This window comes from Thermobia domestica, chromosome 8, assembly GCF_964235325.1.
Source record: "Thermobia domestica chromosome 8, izTheDome1.hap1.1, whole genome shotgun sequence".
NCBI classification, from domain to species: Eukaryota; Metazoa; Arthropoda; class Insecta; order Zygentoma; family Lepismatidae; genus Thermobia; species Thermobia domestica.
Window position 1 is genome coordinate 226,868,785 of NC_137461.1, and position 20,880 is coordinate 226,889,664.

Consider the following 20,880-nt stretch of genomic DNA (forward strand, 5'->3'; position numbering starts at 1 on the left):
AGAACAAATATCATGCCTGTAGGTCAAGTAGTTTAAAAGAAGCAACTAACGATATTAAAATTTTCCTTTATTCCACTCTTTTTTTGTTTGTCTTTGTCTTTTCGTTTTTATCGCGACGTCAGAAAATGGCTTTAACTGTTAAAATGCAGATATTTGTCTTGTGTTTTAACTATTATTCAATATTTTTTTTTGAATTTTTTAAATATTTAATGTAATGAAAACCATCCCATATACAAACAATTAGTGCGACTTACAAAGCATATCTGCTGAAATTACGAGATACGAAAGTATACGGAAAACCCATTCTTCCTCCTGTTCGTGTACACATCATGTTAAATATGTGTAAATAATTGATATTACCTGGTTCGTTTCAAGTTAATTGAGACTACTATCACTGCGACTGTGAAAGAACAAGATAGAGTCACGAATGGAACCAGAGGATCGCCCCTACCCCCCAGAAGAGGAAAATTTCTTATTTTATACAGAGGTTGTTCAGTCTACATTTGGCCAATTTCGACTTACCTAAAAATTTAGAAGAATCCATGACGCCACCTCCGTAAGTGCTCGATGTGTTTCCCCTGGTTCCTAACAATAGCTGGACAGCGTAATTTCCACTGTAATAGGCTTCTCTGAAGAACTGGGAGGGGAATTTTGTCCCATTCCCTTTGAGCAGCTTTCCAAAGTCCTTCCACAGTTGTCACACGCTGTTTTCCTAAAGTCCGCATCAGCAATCCAAATCCACAATAATCCATCGAACTTGCATCTGGAGATTGGACAGATACCTCATTGAAAGGTATCACTTGTATACCACTTGCCTCCTCCATCTCCCTGTAGAATGCGAGTGACGATCGTGAGGTATGTGATGAGGCCTTGTCCATGTGAATGCGCACCAGATTGGCGTCATTTCCGTACATTGTTGGAATCTCATGCTCGTAGATAGGCCGCATGATCTGCTCCTGAAAATACTGCGAATTTATTTTGCAATTCTTCGCCACCCTACGAATCTTCAGTTCACCTCGGTAACAGTAGCCAGTAAAGACCATGAACCCTTTTGGGAAGGATACTTCACAGACACGGACCCACCTTCTGAAGTTCTTGGCGCCTTTCTCTCGGCACATGAAGGCTCTCGGTTTGCCTCAGTCGGAAAGGTAAATCCATGCTTCATCGAGCGTTACGACGTACATCCACCTTTGTTTCGCCAGATGCCGTTCGTACAGCTTCTGGGCGTTAGAGTTTCGTTCCTTTTGGTGGGCATCCGTGAGAAGATGGCCGCAAGCTTTCATGACTTTCTCCAGCTTGAGTTGATGGTGTAACGTCCGGCTCACAGTCCCCAAAGACACGTCAAGACGATTAGCCATACACTTTGTGTTGGCGGATTTTCTTGCATTGCCATTTTGCGAAGTTTCCTCTGCATTGTGGAGGTGGCCTTGGTGCATTCCCGCTTCCTAGACAACTTCGTTGGTGAACCAAATGGTGGAACTTCGTTGTACTTTTTAATAACATTTTTTATTCCACTTAAACTGATGTTGCAACCATTCTTCTTGCACTGTTTTCAAATGACAGAAACACTAAAGTGGACGTCATAAAGAGCCGCAACATAGCCTTCCCAACACCGGCTTAGTTTGGACGGCATTTTGGTCACAGAGCGGAAACCTACACACTTGGAAACAAATTTAATACAACACTCACAACAATGGTTCTGTTTTGTGCGTTATTTTCGTCCGCGCGGAAAAACAACTCCATTCTCAGGAAGCCACTGCACAACACTGCAGGACGCCATGAACCAGGTCGGATGAGTCCATTCTGACCAGGAGGGGGAGGGAACGAAATCTGTCAAACGTAGGCTGAACAACCTCTGTATATAAATAAAACCCATCCCAGAGTTTGGAGCTCTTATAAGTAACAGTATTACAACCCACCGCCCCCCAAAAGTTCGTCCTGAATCCGCCTCTGGATAGAGTGTTGAAATGCTCAGATCTCCTGCATGTACTCTCCTTCTTTCTGAACGCACAGCCGGCATCGAGTTTTTTTTTTTTTTTTTATCGAATCACTTTCGGAGCAGTGGTGTAGCACCGCTCGCAAACAACTTTGTGTAAGGTATCCGATCCTGCAAAGAACTGATCCTGCAAAGGCTGTTTCATTTTGTCAAAGTGTGAGGAATCCGAAGGGGCTAAATTAGAGGAATATGGTAGATGTTGCAACGCTGTGAATCCCAATTCCCGAAGTGATCTTGTTGTCTGGACGGATTGTACATGGTCTTGGCTTATCCTGTAACAGAAGCACGTACTCAGTCCATTTGCCTGATTGTCGTTGCTAAATTACTCAATGCAGTCGGCGAAGGAGTTCACACAGTATGTGTTACTGTTTAATCTGCCACGCAGTGGAAAACAGTGGACAAGGAGAATTCCATGCGCGTCCCGAAACACAGAAGACAGTACACATGACAGTGATGATCGTGCTTTGTTAGACTCAAGTTTCCGCATTCTTCCATTGCATCGATTTGTGTGTGTGCCTTGTAACTGACAAAGGACTCATCCTGCGTCATCAGACGATCGAAAACAAAAACTATTCTGGATTTGTATCATTTCAGGAAATAGATTTTTGCGTCATTGGACACGCACACTTTTGATTCGAAGATTAGTTTATACGGCACTCAATGTGCGCAACCTTTCTTCAGTTTTCTGATCCTATGTCAAAATGTGATGGACTGATTGCCCCTACAAAACCTATCGCATTTTGTAAACCATCCACAGTCTTATGCCTTTCATTAATTACGGTGTTGCTTACTTTTTGAATCATCGCTGGGATTTGCGATTTACGGACCCTAGCAGGGCTAGTTTCTTCTCCATATCCGCTCCCTCAGCTGTGAAAGAACTACCCAACACAACATAGTCGCAACACTTGAAGCTGCTGTATCACGCACTGCTCGGAGACGCTGATGAATTAACCTTGCAGACACACCTTACTTCACAGGAACCAAATGGTCCACCTTTGACCGTGATTGTCACATTCCATTTTTTTTTTTCACTGCACTCGAACACTACCTCATTTCTCAGTAAGCACACCACCCGCTACGTCAGACAAATGAGTGTCACATGGCTTCATCCGCGTGAGTAGGAATATGAAATACGGCTGGCTTGTAACCCAAGGTTACCTGTTGGGCAAAGTTGTTATTTTGTTCCTCGGGACGAAAATATTCTCATTCGGGGTTCAGGCTCAATGAATCTAGAACAATCTAAATAATTTAGTACACATATTTTAACATAATGAAACAAGTAACCTAGTATTACACTGATATTAATTTATCCCATTGTTTTTTTTTCTAGGGTGAATCTCGAACAAGTTCGATTGGATATGCATAAATACAACAATAGTTTTAAATCTGAAGTTGCTAATAATCATGAGTGGATGTTCAGTTCTCTTTCAACATTCAGTTGTTTGTCTATTTACGCTGGAATCTTGGTGATTGGAGTCGCATTAGTATTGTTTCGATCTTTAACTTTCATGTGGATCTGCATGAGATCATCTATCAACATACATGCTACCACATTTTACAGAGTAATTTGTGCAACAATAAGGTTTTTCGACGTCAACCCATCAGGTCAGTCTTACTGAAAGTCTTAAGGTAGGAACTATAACCATAGACAAAAAGTAAGGACTTTGTCCTATCCTCTCACTTTTCTATCTGCTTACTAATGTCGCTCCTCTAATATTCATATAGCCTTTGCAGAGACTTACTGCTAGATATAAATCCATATTAAGTAGAAAATAAATAAATAACACAATATTTAAGTTTTCCATTCCGGTTTTTAGTTAACCCCAGTGATTCTTTCGTGAAAAAATACGCTATAAATATATTTCTGTTCGTTTAGCCTAAGAATAATTTGTTTTAGTTTTATAGCATTTTACGGTTACGTTGAATGTTTTGCTCTTCTTTCCTAGACAAATATATCATGTTGTTAAGCCCCCTCCTTGCTTCGTGTATAGCATGCGCGCGTTTGGCGCGGGAGACCCGAGTTTGATTTCTGTTTTGAGCTCGTGTGTCGGGTTTACGTTAAGCTGCAGATTCACGTCTCATTTAGCCTCGTTGATGGAAAGGACTCTAAACTTAAATCAAATCAAATAAAAAATATTGTGCTATAAAAGAATAACAATGCAACACATTTAGACTTGTTTCAGGAATTGAAACAGCTTATTTCTAATTATACAACCGTTCTTATGTAGTTACAGGAAAATAATTTTCTACCCAATAAATATCCTCTGTTCTTCCTCACTTCACTTTTTACACGTGTGAAAAATAAACTGATCGCTCTGCAGGAGATGCTATCTGATATGCTGCATTCACGGTATTTCACTATATGTATTTACCAATTTTCACTTACAGTATGTACCAAATTGTGGTGGGTGCTTACTTTCTGCGTCAACTGCATTTTTTCATTATCAGTGTATTAACGTGAAATTTCGACATTTAATTAATCATGTGTCAAGTCATCATGTGTGCCCAAAACACTAACAACGACCAGGAACTGCGCATGCATCCTCAATATTACCATATTATACATTTTTCATACTCCAAACTACAAGTGTTCCCATTAGTTTGGTAACCATATCATTTTAGCATAAAGAATTACTTTTTTACTAAAGTTATTTGTAATTATATGGTAAAGAAATGCTTTTCGACAGTCTCGAACTTCCTTAGGCCAATACGTCTAGAAAGGTGTATCTGTTTCCTTCATTCACACATTGCAGCATTTGGTAGACTGCTGTTCTTAAAATCAACGCTAGGTTAGTAGGCATAACTTCCTTCGTCATGTTGACAAGAGTTTATAGTGATTTTTAAGTGATTTTACCAATTAGATTCACATTTTCAGAACGTTGATATCTCAGAATTTTTGTTCATCAAAATCCGAAACGATGTTGATACTCTTTTTTGTTAGTGATTGTGGTCGGTGGTGATTTTGGAATATTTAGAAGATTTTAGAATAGTTTCTTGTTAGATGGCAACCCCAGTTTTGACAATGTTGACACTTAGCTGACAGAGTTTCCAAAATTATATATGTTTTAAAAATTTCTTTTATGCTGTCTTCACTCTCAACTCACATCAGTATATTTACTATTGAACATTACAGTTCGCATTACACACACATTATAAGAAGGTGTTCGTAAAAATTCATTTCTTTTTTGGAAGAATTATAAATGTCTTAAGCCGCTTTGCATTTCAAGATTAGTGGGCTTTCTGATTCCCTCGTTGATTGATTTGGAGCTTAGCGTCTCTCTCTCTCTGTATAGCGAGAGAGAGGGTATATTCTGACAATATACGGATACGAGTGACAGTGACAGTCTACTAGCTTTTGCTCCTTCACCAAGTTTCACTCCTACACATCGAAATGCAGTACGTTACTACACCCTAATCATCTTAGAAATATTTAGAAACAAGGAATTAAGGGAGCAGTAGTGTTTCACAGCCACAAAGCATACTGAACAATACAAATTCTTGTCCTCTTCAATTCGGTATTGCAAAACGGCAACTAACGTGAAAACACTCTCTTGGATACAAACCCGAGCAGTAGATCGGATCCCATCTTAAATAGTTGGTCTCCTGTTGCATTACTTCGCTCATGGAGGGAGAAGTAAAACCGAAGTCAATTCAATCCACTAATAAGTATTTATTGTATTCATACGATTTTAAGGCTTCTAATGATTTAAAGTGTTATATCTTCAACCTGTCAATGATGTATTTCTGATTTTGCATTTGTGCTATGAAAATTTATATATAGTTTTTAAATTAATATAATTAATGAAAATATTGTATATTAAATGACTCCTAGTAGATAATTATATATAAAGAGATATAATTAACCATTGCACAAGATCATATCACATTCTCGTATATTTTTAGGTAGAATATTGAATCGTTTCTCCAAAGATCTAGGAGGAGTGGACGAGGTATTGCCCGAGAAACTCCTGGAAGCTATTCAGGTTAGATTTGATTTCATAGTGTTTAATTTATGTTCACAGATATTTTTGTTTTAAACACAATATAAAATTACATCCATAAATTAATGAATTTTGTGACTCTTAAAATAGTTTTTGATACCTAAATATAGATAATATCTTAGTAAGGCGTTGGTTTCGTGATTGCAGAAAAAAATGTTCATTGATTTCCACAGGTCGACAATGCTACCTCCATTATGAATTCATCACTATCCCATTAATAATTTTGAGTTGAGTTGAGTTGAATTTCAGTTTAGCGAGACGTAGCAACGAGGCTATGTGAGACGTGTACCTACTGATTAACGTGGAATTCGAACCACATGAGCTCCCGTCGGGAATCGAACCCGGGTCTCCCGCGCCAAGGGCGCGTACGCTAACCGCTTAGCCACGGACGAGCTCTAATAATTTTGAACCTAACACACATTTAAAATCATTGGAGGAATCAGAGGTATATATCTATATCTATATCTATCTGTCTATATCTATCTATATATATATATATATATATATATATATATATATATATATATATATATATATAGATATATAGATATATATATATAGATATAGATATATATCTATATATATATCTATATCTATATCTATATATATATATATGTATATATATATATATATATATATATATATATATATATATATATATATATATATATATATATATATATGTTTGAAACTTCAAAACCAAATAAAATAAAATTGTTGTTTAACTCCTCTTTTGGGGGCGTAAACAAAAAAGTTCATTTTCCTTATGGGAGATTCAATGTTAAATTTTGGAAGCAGTTTTTTCCAATAATTGTTGCAAAGGATTTTGGGGAAAATGAGTACTATTTGTTACAAAATACAATAACATTCATCTGCAATGCTAGTGCAGTCTTTTCAAGCATTATTATCTGTAAGGTTCCCCATTTGGAGGGAAAGGGGTGTAAAAAGGTGGTGAGTGAAGTATTACCAAAGTCCAAAATCTTATTTGGGGAAAGACTGTAAGACGGAACGACTATCAGAGTAATGACAAATGAAATAGAATTCATATTCCGATGCTCCTAGCATATACCAGTAACTGGTATGGGCTACAGTCCCTTCCAAAAATCACATAAAAATCACCATAAATATTCTTAGCAGGGACATAGCTACGGGAAAAATTATTTTTTGGTCAAGTAATGTAAACTTTGGCGTTATTATAGCAAAATAGTATGTGATTTCAATATGACATGTTACTTTTCTAACGCACCGCCTTAGGGCGGACACAGCGGGTGAAGCGTAATATAGTGGATGTTTAAGAAAATTTCAAATTTTGCTGTGGAAATGGCAGTGAGTGTCAGATTAATGTCAAATGTCACAGAATTAATATCCCAATGCTCCTTGTTTGTGCCAGTGACTGATATGGGGATACAGTCCCCTTCCAAAAATCACAAAAATTCACAATAAATATCCTTAGTAGAGACATACCAGAAGGAGCTATTTTTTATATCAATTAATGTGAAATTTGGTGTCATTTTAGTAAAAACGTATGAGTTTTGAAATTTGAAATGCTAGTTTTGTACTCACCGCCTTAGGGAGAAACAGGAGGCGTAGAAGGAGCATTTGGGTCTTGATAAAAAAATCCAAATTGTTGTTCTGGAAATGCCAGTGAGCATCAGATTAATCACAAATGTCTCAGAATTAATATTCCCTTACTCCATACATGTGCCAGTGATTGATGGGGCTACAGCCTCCTTCCAAAAATCACAAAAAGATTCACCATACATATCCTTAGCAGGGACATACCGGAAGAAGCTTGCTTTTATTGGTCAATTAATATTGCTATATATATATATATTTGGTAATAACACATAACTGCATTAAAATAATGAGGGGAAAAAATTCTAACGCATTCTTTGAAAATCTATCCTATATAAAAATAAAAATGACTATGTTTGTGACATCATACTTCTTGAACCTCTCGATCGATCTCGATGAAATTTTCAACATAGATGAGGTTCGAGCCTCGGATGTATTTTATAGTTTCATTTTTACGTCACAACGAAGGAGAGGGGGAAATATTTAAAAATAAATGAAACTCAATAACGCTTGAGCCACAAGACCAATCTCGATCTAATTTGCCACACTGATCAGGGTTATAGCCTGGCATGGTTTTTATCATTTCACTTTGACAGGAAGGGGGAGACATACAGATATACATAAAAATGAAAGTGGCTGCGTTTGTGACTTAATAACTCTTGAACCACTCGACTGGTGTCGATCAAATTTTCAACATATATGGGTTTGAGCCTGGGATGGTTTTATTTCACTTTGACAGTGACCTTAGGAAATTCTAACAAAATCTAATAATATTTATGAAAGTATGAAATAATATTTGAACTTTACGTCCCTCGATTATGGTTTGTAGGTTAAAGGAGACGTAGATGATCAGGATGAAGGAAATGGTGGAATGAAGAAAGTGGGAGGAAACGGAAAGACCCCGAGGAAACTCACATTCACTATATTTTGTATATTCTTCTATTATTATTATTATTATTATTATTATTATTATTATTATTATTATTATTATTATTATTATTGTGAACAGATTCCTTTTTGGCCGTTTGGAGTCTTTGTACGTCTGTGTGTGCGTTTATTGTATTTATTTTTTTTCTTTTTTCCTTTTTTTAGTATTATTATGTTTATATTAAATGGCACCTCTAGCAGATGATTGTCCACAATGTAATCAATGAATATATGGAAAGCAGAAAACTGTCAAATGTAATACTTGTCAGAGAAAATGTCACTCAGCTTGTTTTGAACAAATTAGTAAAAAGGAACATATCCAATTAAGTGAATTTAAATGTAGTGCTTGAGTTCAAAAAGATAATTTTTTTGTTTGTGGTAGTTCAACTAGTGGTAGGCAACTACGCATCTCTGAAAATGAAAAGAGACAAGATGACCAGTTATCTTGTTGTAAGGGTTCTTCTATGGACTTTGAAATGATATCAAAATTACTTGAATTTAGTGTAAATAAGATCAAGAGTGAACTTTTACATGAACTTTTTGAACTTAAAAATGAAATTGTAAGTTTGAGGAAAGAAAACTCTTTGTTGAGAAGTTTGTTAATTGGAGAACAAGTCTACATCCGTAAGATCTCAACTTCTAATCAGGACTTTGAACAAGACTTTACACCGACTTCAAATATCAATGATCAAAATCATTTCCCACATTTAACGGATAATAGTGAAACTGGAAAAGATGAGCAAATATCCTCCAAATCTACACCTTCCCTCTGGTCTCAAGTAATATCCAAAAATAATAAACCATTTCAAGCTCTGAGAGCTAACAATTTGCCGATTTCAGATTCTCGGAGAGAACCAAGGAAACTCACCGTTGGCTGTGGCGCAGGTAATTCAAACCTGGTATCCAAATCAAGAAGAAAAGCACTGTTTGTAACAAGACTTAACCCGTTAGTTACTAGTGAAGAAGTTGAAGGAATTGTTAAGGAACTCAATGTGAAAGAAGTGGTTTGTACCAGATTGAAGACTAAACATAATTCCTATTCCTCCTTTCATATAGAGGTGAATGAATCAGATTTTTCCCGAATTAATGATCCTAAAGTGTGGCCTACAGGTATTCTCATAGGTCCTTTCTATGGTAGATTGCGGAATTATGGCGAAGTTACTAATCAAAATTCTCGTACAAGCATGATGAACCTAAACCTTAAAATTTGGTATCAAAATGTTCGTGGACTTAGAACTAAAAGTAGTGTTTTTTTCTCTTCAATTTCTGACTGTGAATATGATATAATTGCAGTAACAGAAACATGGTTATCCGATATTCATAGAGACTACGATTATTTCTCAGATACCTATACATGCTTTAGAACCGACAGATTATATAGTGAAGAATCATGTCAAAGAGGTGGTGGATCTTTGATAGCAATAAAGAAAAACTTTATGGTGAATCGCAGACCTGATCTTGAACTTATAAGTGAATGTGTGTGGATTGAATTAAAATGTAATACTGGAAAGAATCTCTTAATATCGTGTGTTTATTTTCAACCAACTTTTTCCCCTGTGAATTTTGAAAATTATTTGAACCATATTTCTAGTAGGTTAAATCCTTTGGATAATGATATACTGATTCTTGGAGATTTCAACATATCCAAAGTTGATTGGTTAAATAATGAACAGCTTCCAGGAATACATTATTACTCCAAATTAAAGTTTCAGCAATTGTCTGTTTTGTTTGGAAAATACTAACCTGTGTGTTGAACCTTCAGTTTCTGCTCTTGATCTTGTTATCACTAATGCTACTTCTATGTCAAGAAAAACCAATCAGTGCATGGTCTATCCTGATATTTTTCATTATCCGATTGAAATCATTGTGTTTCTACCTAAAGGTTGTGAAATAAATAAGTTTTCTGAACGTTTTCAATTTGTTAGAGGTGATTATTATGCATTATATCAACAACTGGCTAATATAGATTGGTATAGTATCTTGTTAAAACCAGATATAAATGAAGCTGTTGTCGATTTTGAAAAAGCAATTGTATTAGCTATGGAAACAAATATTCCGAAATCTAGGCCAAGAATATCTAAATATCCGTGTTGGTACTCCAAAAAATCTGTTTCTTTATTAAAAGCAAAGAATTTGGCTCATAAAAAGTATAAAAATACATTAAAACATGAAGACTATTTATTATTTGCTAACTACCGCAAGGCTTTTAAGACTCAGTTAAAAGATGATAAACGTATTCACTATATTAAAATGGAAAATCAATTAAAAAGTAATCCTGAGAAATTTTGGAGATATGTATCTAAGGGTAATAACAACACTGCAACTGGAGTAGTAGTAAACGATTCTTTGGTTACTGACTGCGAGTTGTTGGCAAATTTGTTTGCAGAGTACTTCGCATCAGTCTACCAGACATTTTCAAATATTAGCAATACAAATAATTGTTCAACATCATCAGAAACTTTTTGTGAAACGAAAATACATCCTATTACAACTAGAAATGTAAGAGATGCTATTAAATCCTTAAAGACTAAATCTGCGTCAGGTATAGATGGAATACCTGTTTTTATTATAAAAGGTGTAGCTGAAGTAATCTCACCAGTGTTAGCATCTTTGTTTAATTGGAGTTTAAATGAAAATATTTATCCTGAAGCCTGGAAAATTGTAGCCGTAACACCAATACCTAAGACTAAAGGTGACAAAATTAATGATTATAGACCAATATCTATAATGAATGTTATTCCCAAAATTTTTGAAAAAATAATGTACAACTACTTGTATAATGCCGTACGTGATCAGTTGGATGTAAATCAACATGGGTTTATAAATGGTAAATCAGTTACTACAAATTTGGCATGCTTTGTACATAGTTTGTTTTCTGTTATTCGATCGGGTGGTCAGACAGATGTTATTTACTTTGATTTTGCCAAGGCCTTTGACAAATTACCTCATCACTTATTAATTAATAAGTTGTATAAGTATAAATTATCGAATCAAATAATAAAATGGCTAGTTTCGTACTTAGATAATAGGAAATTCAAAGTAAGGTATAATGGCTATATGTCTTCTATTCATAATATAACATCTGGTGTGCCTCAAGGTTCTAATCTTGGTCCGTTGTTGTTTTTGTTGTATGTAAATGATCTACCTGAGAAGTTAAATTGTAGATATTTGATGTATGCCGATGACAAAAATTTTTAAAGAAATTAAAACCTTTCAAGATCAAGTAACTTTACAAGATAATATTGAATTAGTGGTCAAGTGGTCTGAAACCAATTTTTTGCCTTTGAATATTACCAAAACTAAAGGCATAATTTTCTCATGGAAAACTAATCTTCTATTGTATAATTATACAATCGGTAAACAGAGAATCGATGTTGGAGCCTACGTCAAGGATTTAGGAATAATTTTGGATAACAAGTTATTATTCAATAAGCATTTACAGGTAATAACTTCTAAGGCTAGGAAGAACTTAGCTATGTTAAAATGTCTATGCCGTAATTTTTCGAATGTCAATACCTGTAAGACTTTGTACATTTGCAATGTGCGATCCCATTTGGAGTACTGCACTGTTATTTGGAACTGTGAAACTAAGTATTTTGTAAATGCTATAGAATCTGTTCAAAATAATTTTTTGGCTTGGTTACGTTGGAAGTTTAAAAACTTCAAAGATAAGAGTTTGTCTTGCATATCTAAAGACCTTTATTTGTTACCTCTAACTGATAGGCGGTGTATTTTTGATTTAAGTTTTTTTCATAATATTCTTCAAGGTGTCTTTTCTATTGATGGTCTCTGGTCCATAAGAATTCCATATCGCAATGTTAGAAATTTTGTACCCTTTATTTCGAATGTTCCTACCCTGAAGTGTTCAATTTATAAAACTATAAATACAGCCAATAAGTATTACTATGCTATAGATATCTTTCAAAGTAATTTTATTAAAATTCGTTCACAATTAATTAAAATTCTAAAGGACAAATAATTTTTTTTTATTTGTAAGGTGCCATCTAATTTTTTTAATTTTTTTTTAAATTTGAAATTTAAATTTTTTAAAGTTGTTTTCTTGTTCTCTTTTAACTTTCTTTCTCTTTTCCTATCATCTTTTTTCTTTTATCTTTGCTTTTTTTTGGATACTACACTTCTTTTTATTAGTAAGACTATTCATGGCTTTGGATTAATTGTTTTCTTTTTATTATTATTATCATCTTGGTCATGAGTTTACATGTTATATGCTTAAGTGTATTTTAATTTTTTTTCTTATTATTTTGTAAACAGCTACAACTACATTGTTAATAATAATCCAATCTTGAATTTTACTTTGTATATTTTGTATTTTTACTTTGTATTTTTTTTCTTCCAGTTTGTAACAGATACTGCATGTTTTATGTTTTTTTTTCAATAAATATTTTCTTTTTTTTCATTTTTGTACAATCAGTTGTATAATGTTATTCTATTTGCATGCGCCCTATGTATTTTTTTTCTTTCTTGTAAGGGGCACTTGTGGCTGTATCGCTGTTTGCTTCTAATAAACATATTATTATTATTATTATTATTATTATTATTATTATTATTATTATTATTATTATTATTATTATTATTATTATTATTATTTGTAATATGGAATTGCGTATTAAGAAACTCATTGGGTAAATTTTAAGGAAAGGTTTTTTTCACAATGTTTTGGTCCGCGAGGTTTTTGAACAGCGATGTTTTAACCAGGCGAGATTTTAGGCGGCGAAGTTTTGGCCACGCCAGATTTTGGACTGAAAGGTTTTGGCCCGGCGAGATTTTGGCCCGCGAGGTTTTCGCCACACGAGATTTTGGGCGGCGACATTTTGGTCACGCGAGGTTTCTGACCGCGAGATTTTGGCCAGCTTTCGGCCGCGAGATTTTGTCCGTATCCCGTTTATAGTATCTTATAGTATTACGGTATACAATAGTATAAAAAATCTTAATGAAACATTCCTTACATCGGTGGAGAATTTTGCCCTCCCCACCTCCTTCTCCTCAAAGTAAAACCTGAAATAACGCTGTCGGTGGGAATCTAACCTATTGTTGTTTCATAGAAATATTCTAAATCAAGGTGAGTATCGATAATAATACCCAGCGAATACTCTTTTCATTTTGCTCTTCTGTAATATAGCCTGTGCAAGATCACAATATCAGAATGTACAACATTACTTGCTTCATTTAATTATTCACTACTACTACTGCCATTATTATTATTATTATTATTATTATTATTATTATTATTATTATTATTATTATTATTATTATTATTATTATTATTATTATTATTATTGTTCGAAAAATGAGATTGTTTATAGTATTGAGATTTAATAACTATTTTTGATTATTTAAAATCTAAATACGAATGAATCATTGATTAGTCGTAATTAATAAAAGTCAGTTAATAAATTAAAATTTGGTAATTATGGAAAGATCATAAACTATGTTAAAGCGTAATTTAATGTTAAAGAATTAGTTAAAATAATAAAACAGTTTTACAAGCAATATTTTAGAATTGAAGCTATACGAGATTGTTGAAATTAATACTATGTAGTTGTGTTACATTATAGAATCAATCCAACAATACAATGACTTTTATTTCCATAGAGGTACATAATTCTTTTAGTAGTTATTTACGATTCTTTAAAATAAAATTAACAGGTAAAGTTCTTAATTCTAAGTTGTGTTCATTAATTTATTTATTTATTTTGTAATAGAAATATGAAAGATTCCACAAACTAACAGTTAATCGTATTTATTAATTTGCACAAATCATACCTAAAACTTCATTATCTTTACTTATATATGTAGATCTTGAAAATATGTTACAGTGCATAATTATTGGTAATCTGTTAGTTGTTGAGCTACCTGCATTTGTTTAGTTCACTGCATAATAGTAGTTGGTTGCCGCTGTCTGCCTTCGCAAATTGTAGTAATTGGCCGTCTTACTTTGTGTATACATTAAGTTGTTGGCAAGCCAACAAATATTTGATTAAACTATTACCAATGGCGGTTTGGCCCCGGCAGGAAGACAGGAACTCCCGTATGGACCCTATCAGTCAAGCGTATAATAATAATAATAATAATAATAATAATAATAATAATAATAATAATAATAATAATAATAATAATAACCACAGATAAAGCTTAAGTATTTAAATATTGAACGGTTAAGTGAAATAACTAGTAACGCAATTAGATACGTACTGTATGCAGGCTGGATAAGAAGTCCCAGAGATTGTTGGAGCAAGGAGAAGCTGTTAATGACGGCTTGTATGTATGTAAGCCCTTTAACCCTCATATAATGTAGATTTGGGCCTCACGGTGATTCCCGCCTGAGCCTTTTATACTCCAGTATGCCACTGACTAAGATTATATCTAAGTATGTTTCTGCTACCAAATGTAGAAGACACGTATCGGAAAATATTTTTTTTAAAAAAATCTGTTAAAGTGTTTGTGTTTGAAAGAAAATTGTGTTTGAAGTTTTCCTCTGTGTTACTGATAAAAATGAAATAAATTATCTTTCAATGTTATTATTATTATTATTATTATTATTATTATTATTATTATTATTATTATTATTATTATTATTATTATTATTATTATTGATTTCAGGCTGTGTCTCAACTTGCATGTGTACTGATTTTGCTTGCCGTTCTCAATTATAATCTTTTGATTCCAACTGCCATTGTAGGCACAGTATGCTTTGTATTGCGACAGTTTTGTATTCCGACAATAGCTGCTCTCAAACGATTGGAAGGAGTTAGTAAGTACAGCTTTTATACAGTACTTTATAAATCTTTCATAATAATAAAATAGTATATATATATATATAGATTTTATTATATATAGTTTGTAGATATGTTATCAGCTTTTCGCGTAGAGAGAAGTGACCCAGACTCAGCAGATTTGATAGACGATAAATCTTCATCAGATATAATCCTATAGAAAACTCTTATTTTCTAATTTTTAGCTGGGTGGGAGGGGTCGGATTTATACGAGTGAAAATGTATGCAAAAACGTATGCAAGTTTCTCGTGGTTTCTAATAACGTCTTGTATGTATGCGGCGACTATTATTTCGTTGTTTTACGGGTTTATATAACAGCAGACGATATGTACAGATGTGTAAGATTTGTAAATTTATATATTAATGTTTCTGTACTGACATTTCACATAAAAAAATCATAAATATTACCATGTTTATTACTATTAAATTATGTCAGATTTGATTTGCGGAAAAGTTTTTAAATTCTCATTGACATTGATGATACAATTTAAGAAGCAATGAGCTGAAAATGATATGTGAAAAGTTAAATAACGAATTAGTAAGGACACTAATGTAAACAAAAAATAGAATCAACGATATAAACGCAAAATAAACTTTTTGGAAGTGGCAGGTATATTATGTGTATCATTAAAAGAGATGGAGTTGGGTATTTAGAAAGGCGTTTTCCTGTTGACCGGAAAACGGTGATTCGATGCCCGATAAGGATGGATTTTGTAATCGCTCATGTGTGTTTCAGCCATCCATTAAATGCCATCCATGTTTTAGCATCTATTAAATTTTCATCTGGAAAAACTTATCTAATGAAGTTGCCCGGAACGTCTTGCTGACTAGATTAATCTCCAGTATGGACACGTTTGAGAAAGTCTGGATCAGTACCTCTATAGCCTTGATGGCCTCGACTGAGGAGAGAGAAACCTAACCTTTGCTTCTAAATAAAAAAAAAAGTTAAAGAAAAGATTTATATTTAGTTGTAACGTGTTGTATTATACGGAACAGAAACACGTATATCACAAAAATGTGAAGAAAAATAACTGAAAGCTTTCAACATTTATGTATGGGAAGAATGTAAGAAATTAGGTGTCCAGGCCAAAATTATTGTGTTGAGATATTGCCAAGGATCGTGGAGTTTAGAAGAAATACTTAAAAGAGGGTAAGATACTGGATAGGATACGGATAAGGATAGGACATTTATTGAAGAACAAATTCTTTTATTAGGGATGTGTTTGGTGAATGGTAATATAGTATTTTTTTCGTAAAAGTTGTTCATGGTTAAGTAAAAGTAACATAGTTCTTTCACATCCATATTTTGCTTTCTACTTTCTGTTTAAATTAATATTATGCTTTCCTCCTGCCTTCTTGACTTTATTTAGTTTCGACTAGCATTCACAATAGTTGACCTCTAGCCTTCCTTTTTAGTAGTACCTATCAGAGCCTATTATGCTATACTGTACATTTACTAACTAAATGCTAACCAATTTGACTATGATGGCTTATAAAAATATGAAGTAGCAGCTAGTCTTAACAACGAGCAAGTTAATATGGTACAAGCAACATGTACATTTGAAATCGGCCACGTTAGATGTCTCTACAATATAATTTCACTTTTTAAAATTTTAAATTTTCATTAAGTAGGCACCACTGTTAAAGTCAATTACTGCCAGGAGTTTTTCATCCATTTTCCTCTGGTCAAACGATTTAAAGACAGACAAATCAAATTAGCTCGATAAATCCACGTATGTGTGTATACAGCGTTTGGTATTACAAAATTAATAAATTAAACAATAGTTAAAAGATGGTTGTTTTCAGATCTTTCCTTTTACTCTACCCTGAAAATATAAATTGTGCATTCTTTAAGAAGAAAACTAAAGTTTTCAAGTTTTCACTTAGTCATTCACTGGAAGTGAAATTATAATGTCATACAGAGCCGTATTTTGTTTTAAAGGTATTGTTTTCAACCAGTTTGCATATTTCATTAATGTGTTTTCATATTTTGTCTCTCTTATTCAGCTCGTAGTCCTGTGTTCTCTCATTTAAATGCTACCCTTCAAGGCCTCAGCACTATTAGAGCTTTAGAGTCACAGAAACCATTGGAAAGAGAGTTTGAAGCTCATTTGGTAAGTGGTTTTGAAAGTAGCATTTATAAACACAATATTCTCAACGTTAGTAACTCTTCATTTCATAATACTCAAAATTATGTTGATTAACAACCTTGTGCATATTTTATTGCGTTACGTAATTTATATTGTGCCCTAAAGTCTCAAAAAGTGTTTATTCTCCTTTAAAATAAATTAGTAAGTAGCAGTACTATTAACAACTTATGTTTAAGCTACAAACATAAGTCCTAAAATCGGTTAAATTGACAAATGGTATAATATTCGCTGTGCAAGATATAATATCGCTCAGAGCGATATATTAAATTTCATAAAAATCAGACACAATGTTAAAATTTATTTAAGATTACTTATATGTTTCTTCTTCATTTTAGTTTCTAATCAAAAATAGTTTTATATCTCGTCAAACAATAATTGAAAGATTTATTTTTAAATTATTACTTTAAAAAATATTGACTTTCGATTCAATGATTAACCTTTATCCGCTAAGCTAAACATATATTTGCGAAATGAATTATCAAATATATCTTATGATGTCATTCATGAATAATATTAAAATTTTTTGATATAATTTAAGAATCAACTTAAGAAGTGTTTCATTACATATGGACTTAGTTTCGTCATGATTATTCGCTTTTCAACTTATCAGGTACATTAAAGGAAAAATAAAATGTTTGCTCTAATTGCTGTCTCAGTTCTAACATTGTTGTTTGTCATAAGGGTAGTTTATTTGACGTGTTATGAACTAACAAATTAGGTCAGAAACTTTTACACATCTGTTCTAAATGTAGCATAATAAAACTGGTAATCTTAAATTTCAATTTCTGAAAACAATTTGCAAATGTACGCTCATGTCCACAATTATTGTCGCATGTCTATAAATATGTTGTTGTAGGAATATAATTTGATAACGAATCTTCCCGGCATTTCTTATAATGTTAGTATGTGTATAATGGGCAAAGACATGTATGTGGCAAATTGTATGTCAAAACAGCAGTAAATAAGAACAATAAAACGAAAACAAAAATTTATTATCCATTTAGCAACATTTTGTTTTACTCATTCTAATTTTCGTATGTATAATTCGTTTCCTATGAAATTTTCCACAAATATACATTTCCCGATTATACACATAGTATCTGTATTAAAAGTACCTTAAAGTCATTATCAAGTTATATTCTTACAAGTAAAGAATTATAGATATGCGACAATCATTTTGGACATGAGTATACATAGACTTAGTCGGCAGCCATGGAAGACATTATAGCCCGTGGTTGAGGTTTCAAAGGAATATTTCCATCCCAAATATTATTTTTCTGCTAGATCATTCTCTTAGGCAACGCAATGGTGACTAGGACAAGCGATTCCGTAACAATAAGACCTACATTACATATATTATCAAAAACAATAGTTGAAAATATGTATTATAGAAATTATCCAATGTTTGGTAGCATTCTTTGGTGATACAACCCTTGCAGAAATAAATATTTCTTCACAAAGTAAAGTTTTCTTACAAGTGTTTCAATTTTCAGTTATAGCCAGCAAAACTTTCGAAGTCAAACTATTGCAGAGCATTTGTATCATTTGAATCTAGATTACAATGAGTGAAAATCAAATATACATTAAAACGTTTCATATGACGCATTTGACTGCATTAAATTGTTCAGAAAAAGTTGTTAGCTAAGCAGAAAGTATAATGACTAGTAAAAATCCTGCGAAAACACAGACAGTGCATAACGGTATGCTGCATAAAATCAAAAGGCAAATTTTGAAGTAACTAAGAGTATGCAAACTAATTTCAAAATACAGACAGATTTATTTTGTTCCTCTTTTAGTTCGCTAATTTCATTCGGTGATTATGCAATATATTTAAAGAACTTGCATGTTGCAATTGCACAGTAAATATTGTGACTTCATATTTACACAGGATCATAATTCTTCAACATTCTACTTGTTCAATGCCACTAACGAAGGTTTTGGATTATTATTAGGATTGACATGTGGAATTTACATCACTTGTACAAGTTTTGCCTTTCTCTTGTTCGATATAGGTAAGTTTTATATAGTATTTTGAATATTAAGTTTTCATTTATATATTGTTTCTTCTCGGTACACAAAAGGGAGTATAGTAATTCTCAATTCAAACCAGAAATTCATGTGCTAAAGTGTCTTGAAAATATTATATTCTATTTCTTATTTCCTTAAGTATTTTACAATATATTGTATATTTCTTTGATTATAATTTATTTATTTGATTGTGTAAAAGACGAGATGCACTTTACAAAAGCAAGACGAGTCGAAACTATATAAACATCTATTGAGACATTACAAGTCTCACCTCAATTATCTAGGAAAGCTGTAGACTAAACTATTCTTTTTTAATATTTTTAAACAGCTGTTCAACCAGAAAAAATGGTATGTTATGCTAATTGCTAAACGAGACCTATTTTAGGAAATGAGATCGGAATTATTATAGAAGAGTGCTATTCTATTAAAAGCAGAGAATATCTAAGTTTGTTTTTAATCATCTCTAGAAACTAAACATTAACTTCTTTTTCAATAAATTAGTATACAAATTGTATAAGTTAGTATTGTAGTTATTCTTTCTCGTCTCCATTAATCCAGATATGATTTTCATAATTATATCTTAATTGAATACTCTCTAGCAATTTTGAGCGTTTGTTATGTGCACGTATGATATTGCGTGAGAGTTACTAGCAATATTAACTGTACTTATCCTTAATCTAGAAACCAAAAGTCATACTAAAGAGTAATGCAAATTCGAAAATGTTCTTCCATTTAAAACACATGATAACTCATCTTTTGTTAAACTAATGATTATTGTAACCCGGACTGCTGGGACAATCTTGGTGGATTACCTACCTACAAAAGGAACTACAATTAAATTGCAATGATCGAAATTTCTTCTCTGCACTGAGGAAACTATTTCGTGGTCTGCAATGTCAAACCTAAAATGATGAAAAACATTATGTAAACCAGTGGATTTTAGAGATTCCGAGAGGTTCTTTGAAGATAATCTGATGATGAAGTTTTCGTTGCGGAAAGTGATAAAAGTTAAACATAAGTTACATTTAAAAAGTACTATGTAGTATAGATTAAAACGAACGAAATTAATAGTTTAAGAGATACTTACAAAAAGTAATATGCAAAATCTCCACAACTTTAGAAAACTCCCATGTTGGAGCGAAGCAAACGTTAGCAAGGTCCATTCTTCCTGGAAAATTTCTTTTATTTTTCGTACTATTCCTAAACGATTAGCTTGTTTTAAACCAAATTTTGCATGTTAATTATTACCATCTGCGGCCACTAGCACGTGTGATTAAATAAAACCACTGAAGGAACAATTATCATATAGATGGCAATAGATGAAAACAATACCTAATGATATTCAACTACGTACGCAGTTCGATATTAGTGTTACATAAATGTCAGGAAGTGCACATAGAATTTGTTTT

The 20,880-nt window shown here is 32.9% G+C and overlaps 1 protein-coding gene across 1 annotated transcript in view; it reads left to right on the forward strand.

Moving 5' to 3' along the window:
• LOC145692488 (ATP-binding cassette sub-family C member 4-like) overlaps window positions 1-20,880 on the forward strand; it is a 357,392-nt gene that overhangs the window by 266,594 nt on the left and 69,918 nt on the right. Inside the window, exons 16-20 of the mRNA XM_081767796.1 lie at window positions 3,327-3,601; window positions 5,900-5,979; window positions 15,121-15,271; window positions 17,301-17,407; window positions 19,332-19,455. Of these exons, the coding sequence (XP_081623922.1) occupies window positions 3,327-3,601; window positions 5,900-5,979; window positions 15,121-15,271; window positions 17,301-17,407; window positions 19,332-19,455 (737 nt within the window). The remainder of the gene's footprint in view (window positions 1-3,326; window positions 3,602-5,899; window positions 5,980-15,120; window positions 15,272-17,300; window positions 17,408-19,331; window positions 19,456-20,880) is intronic.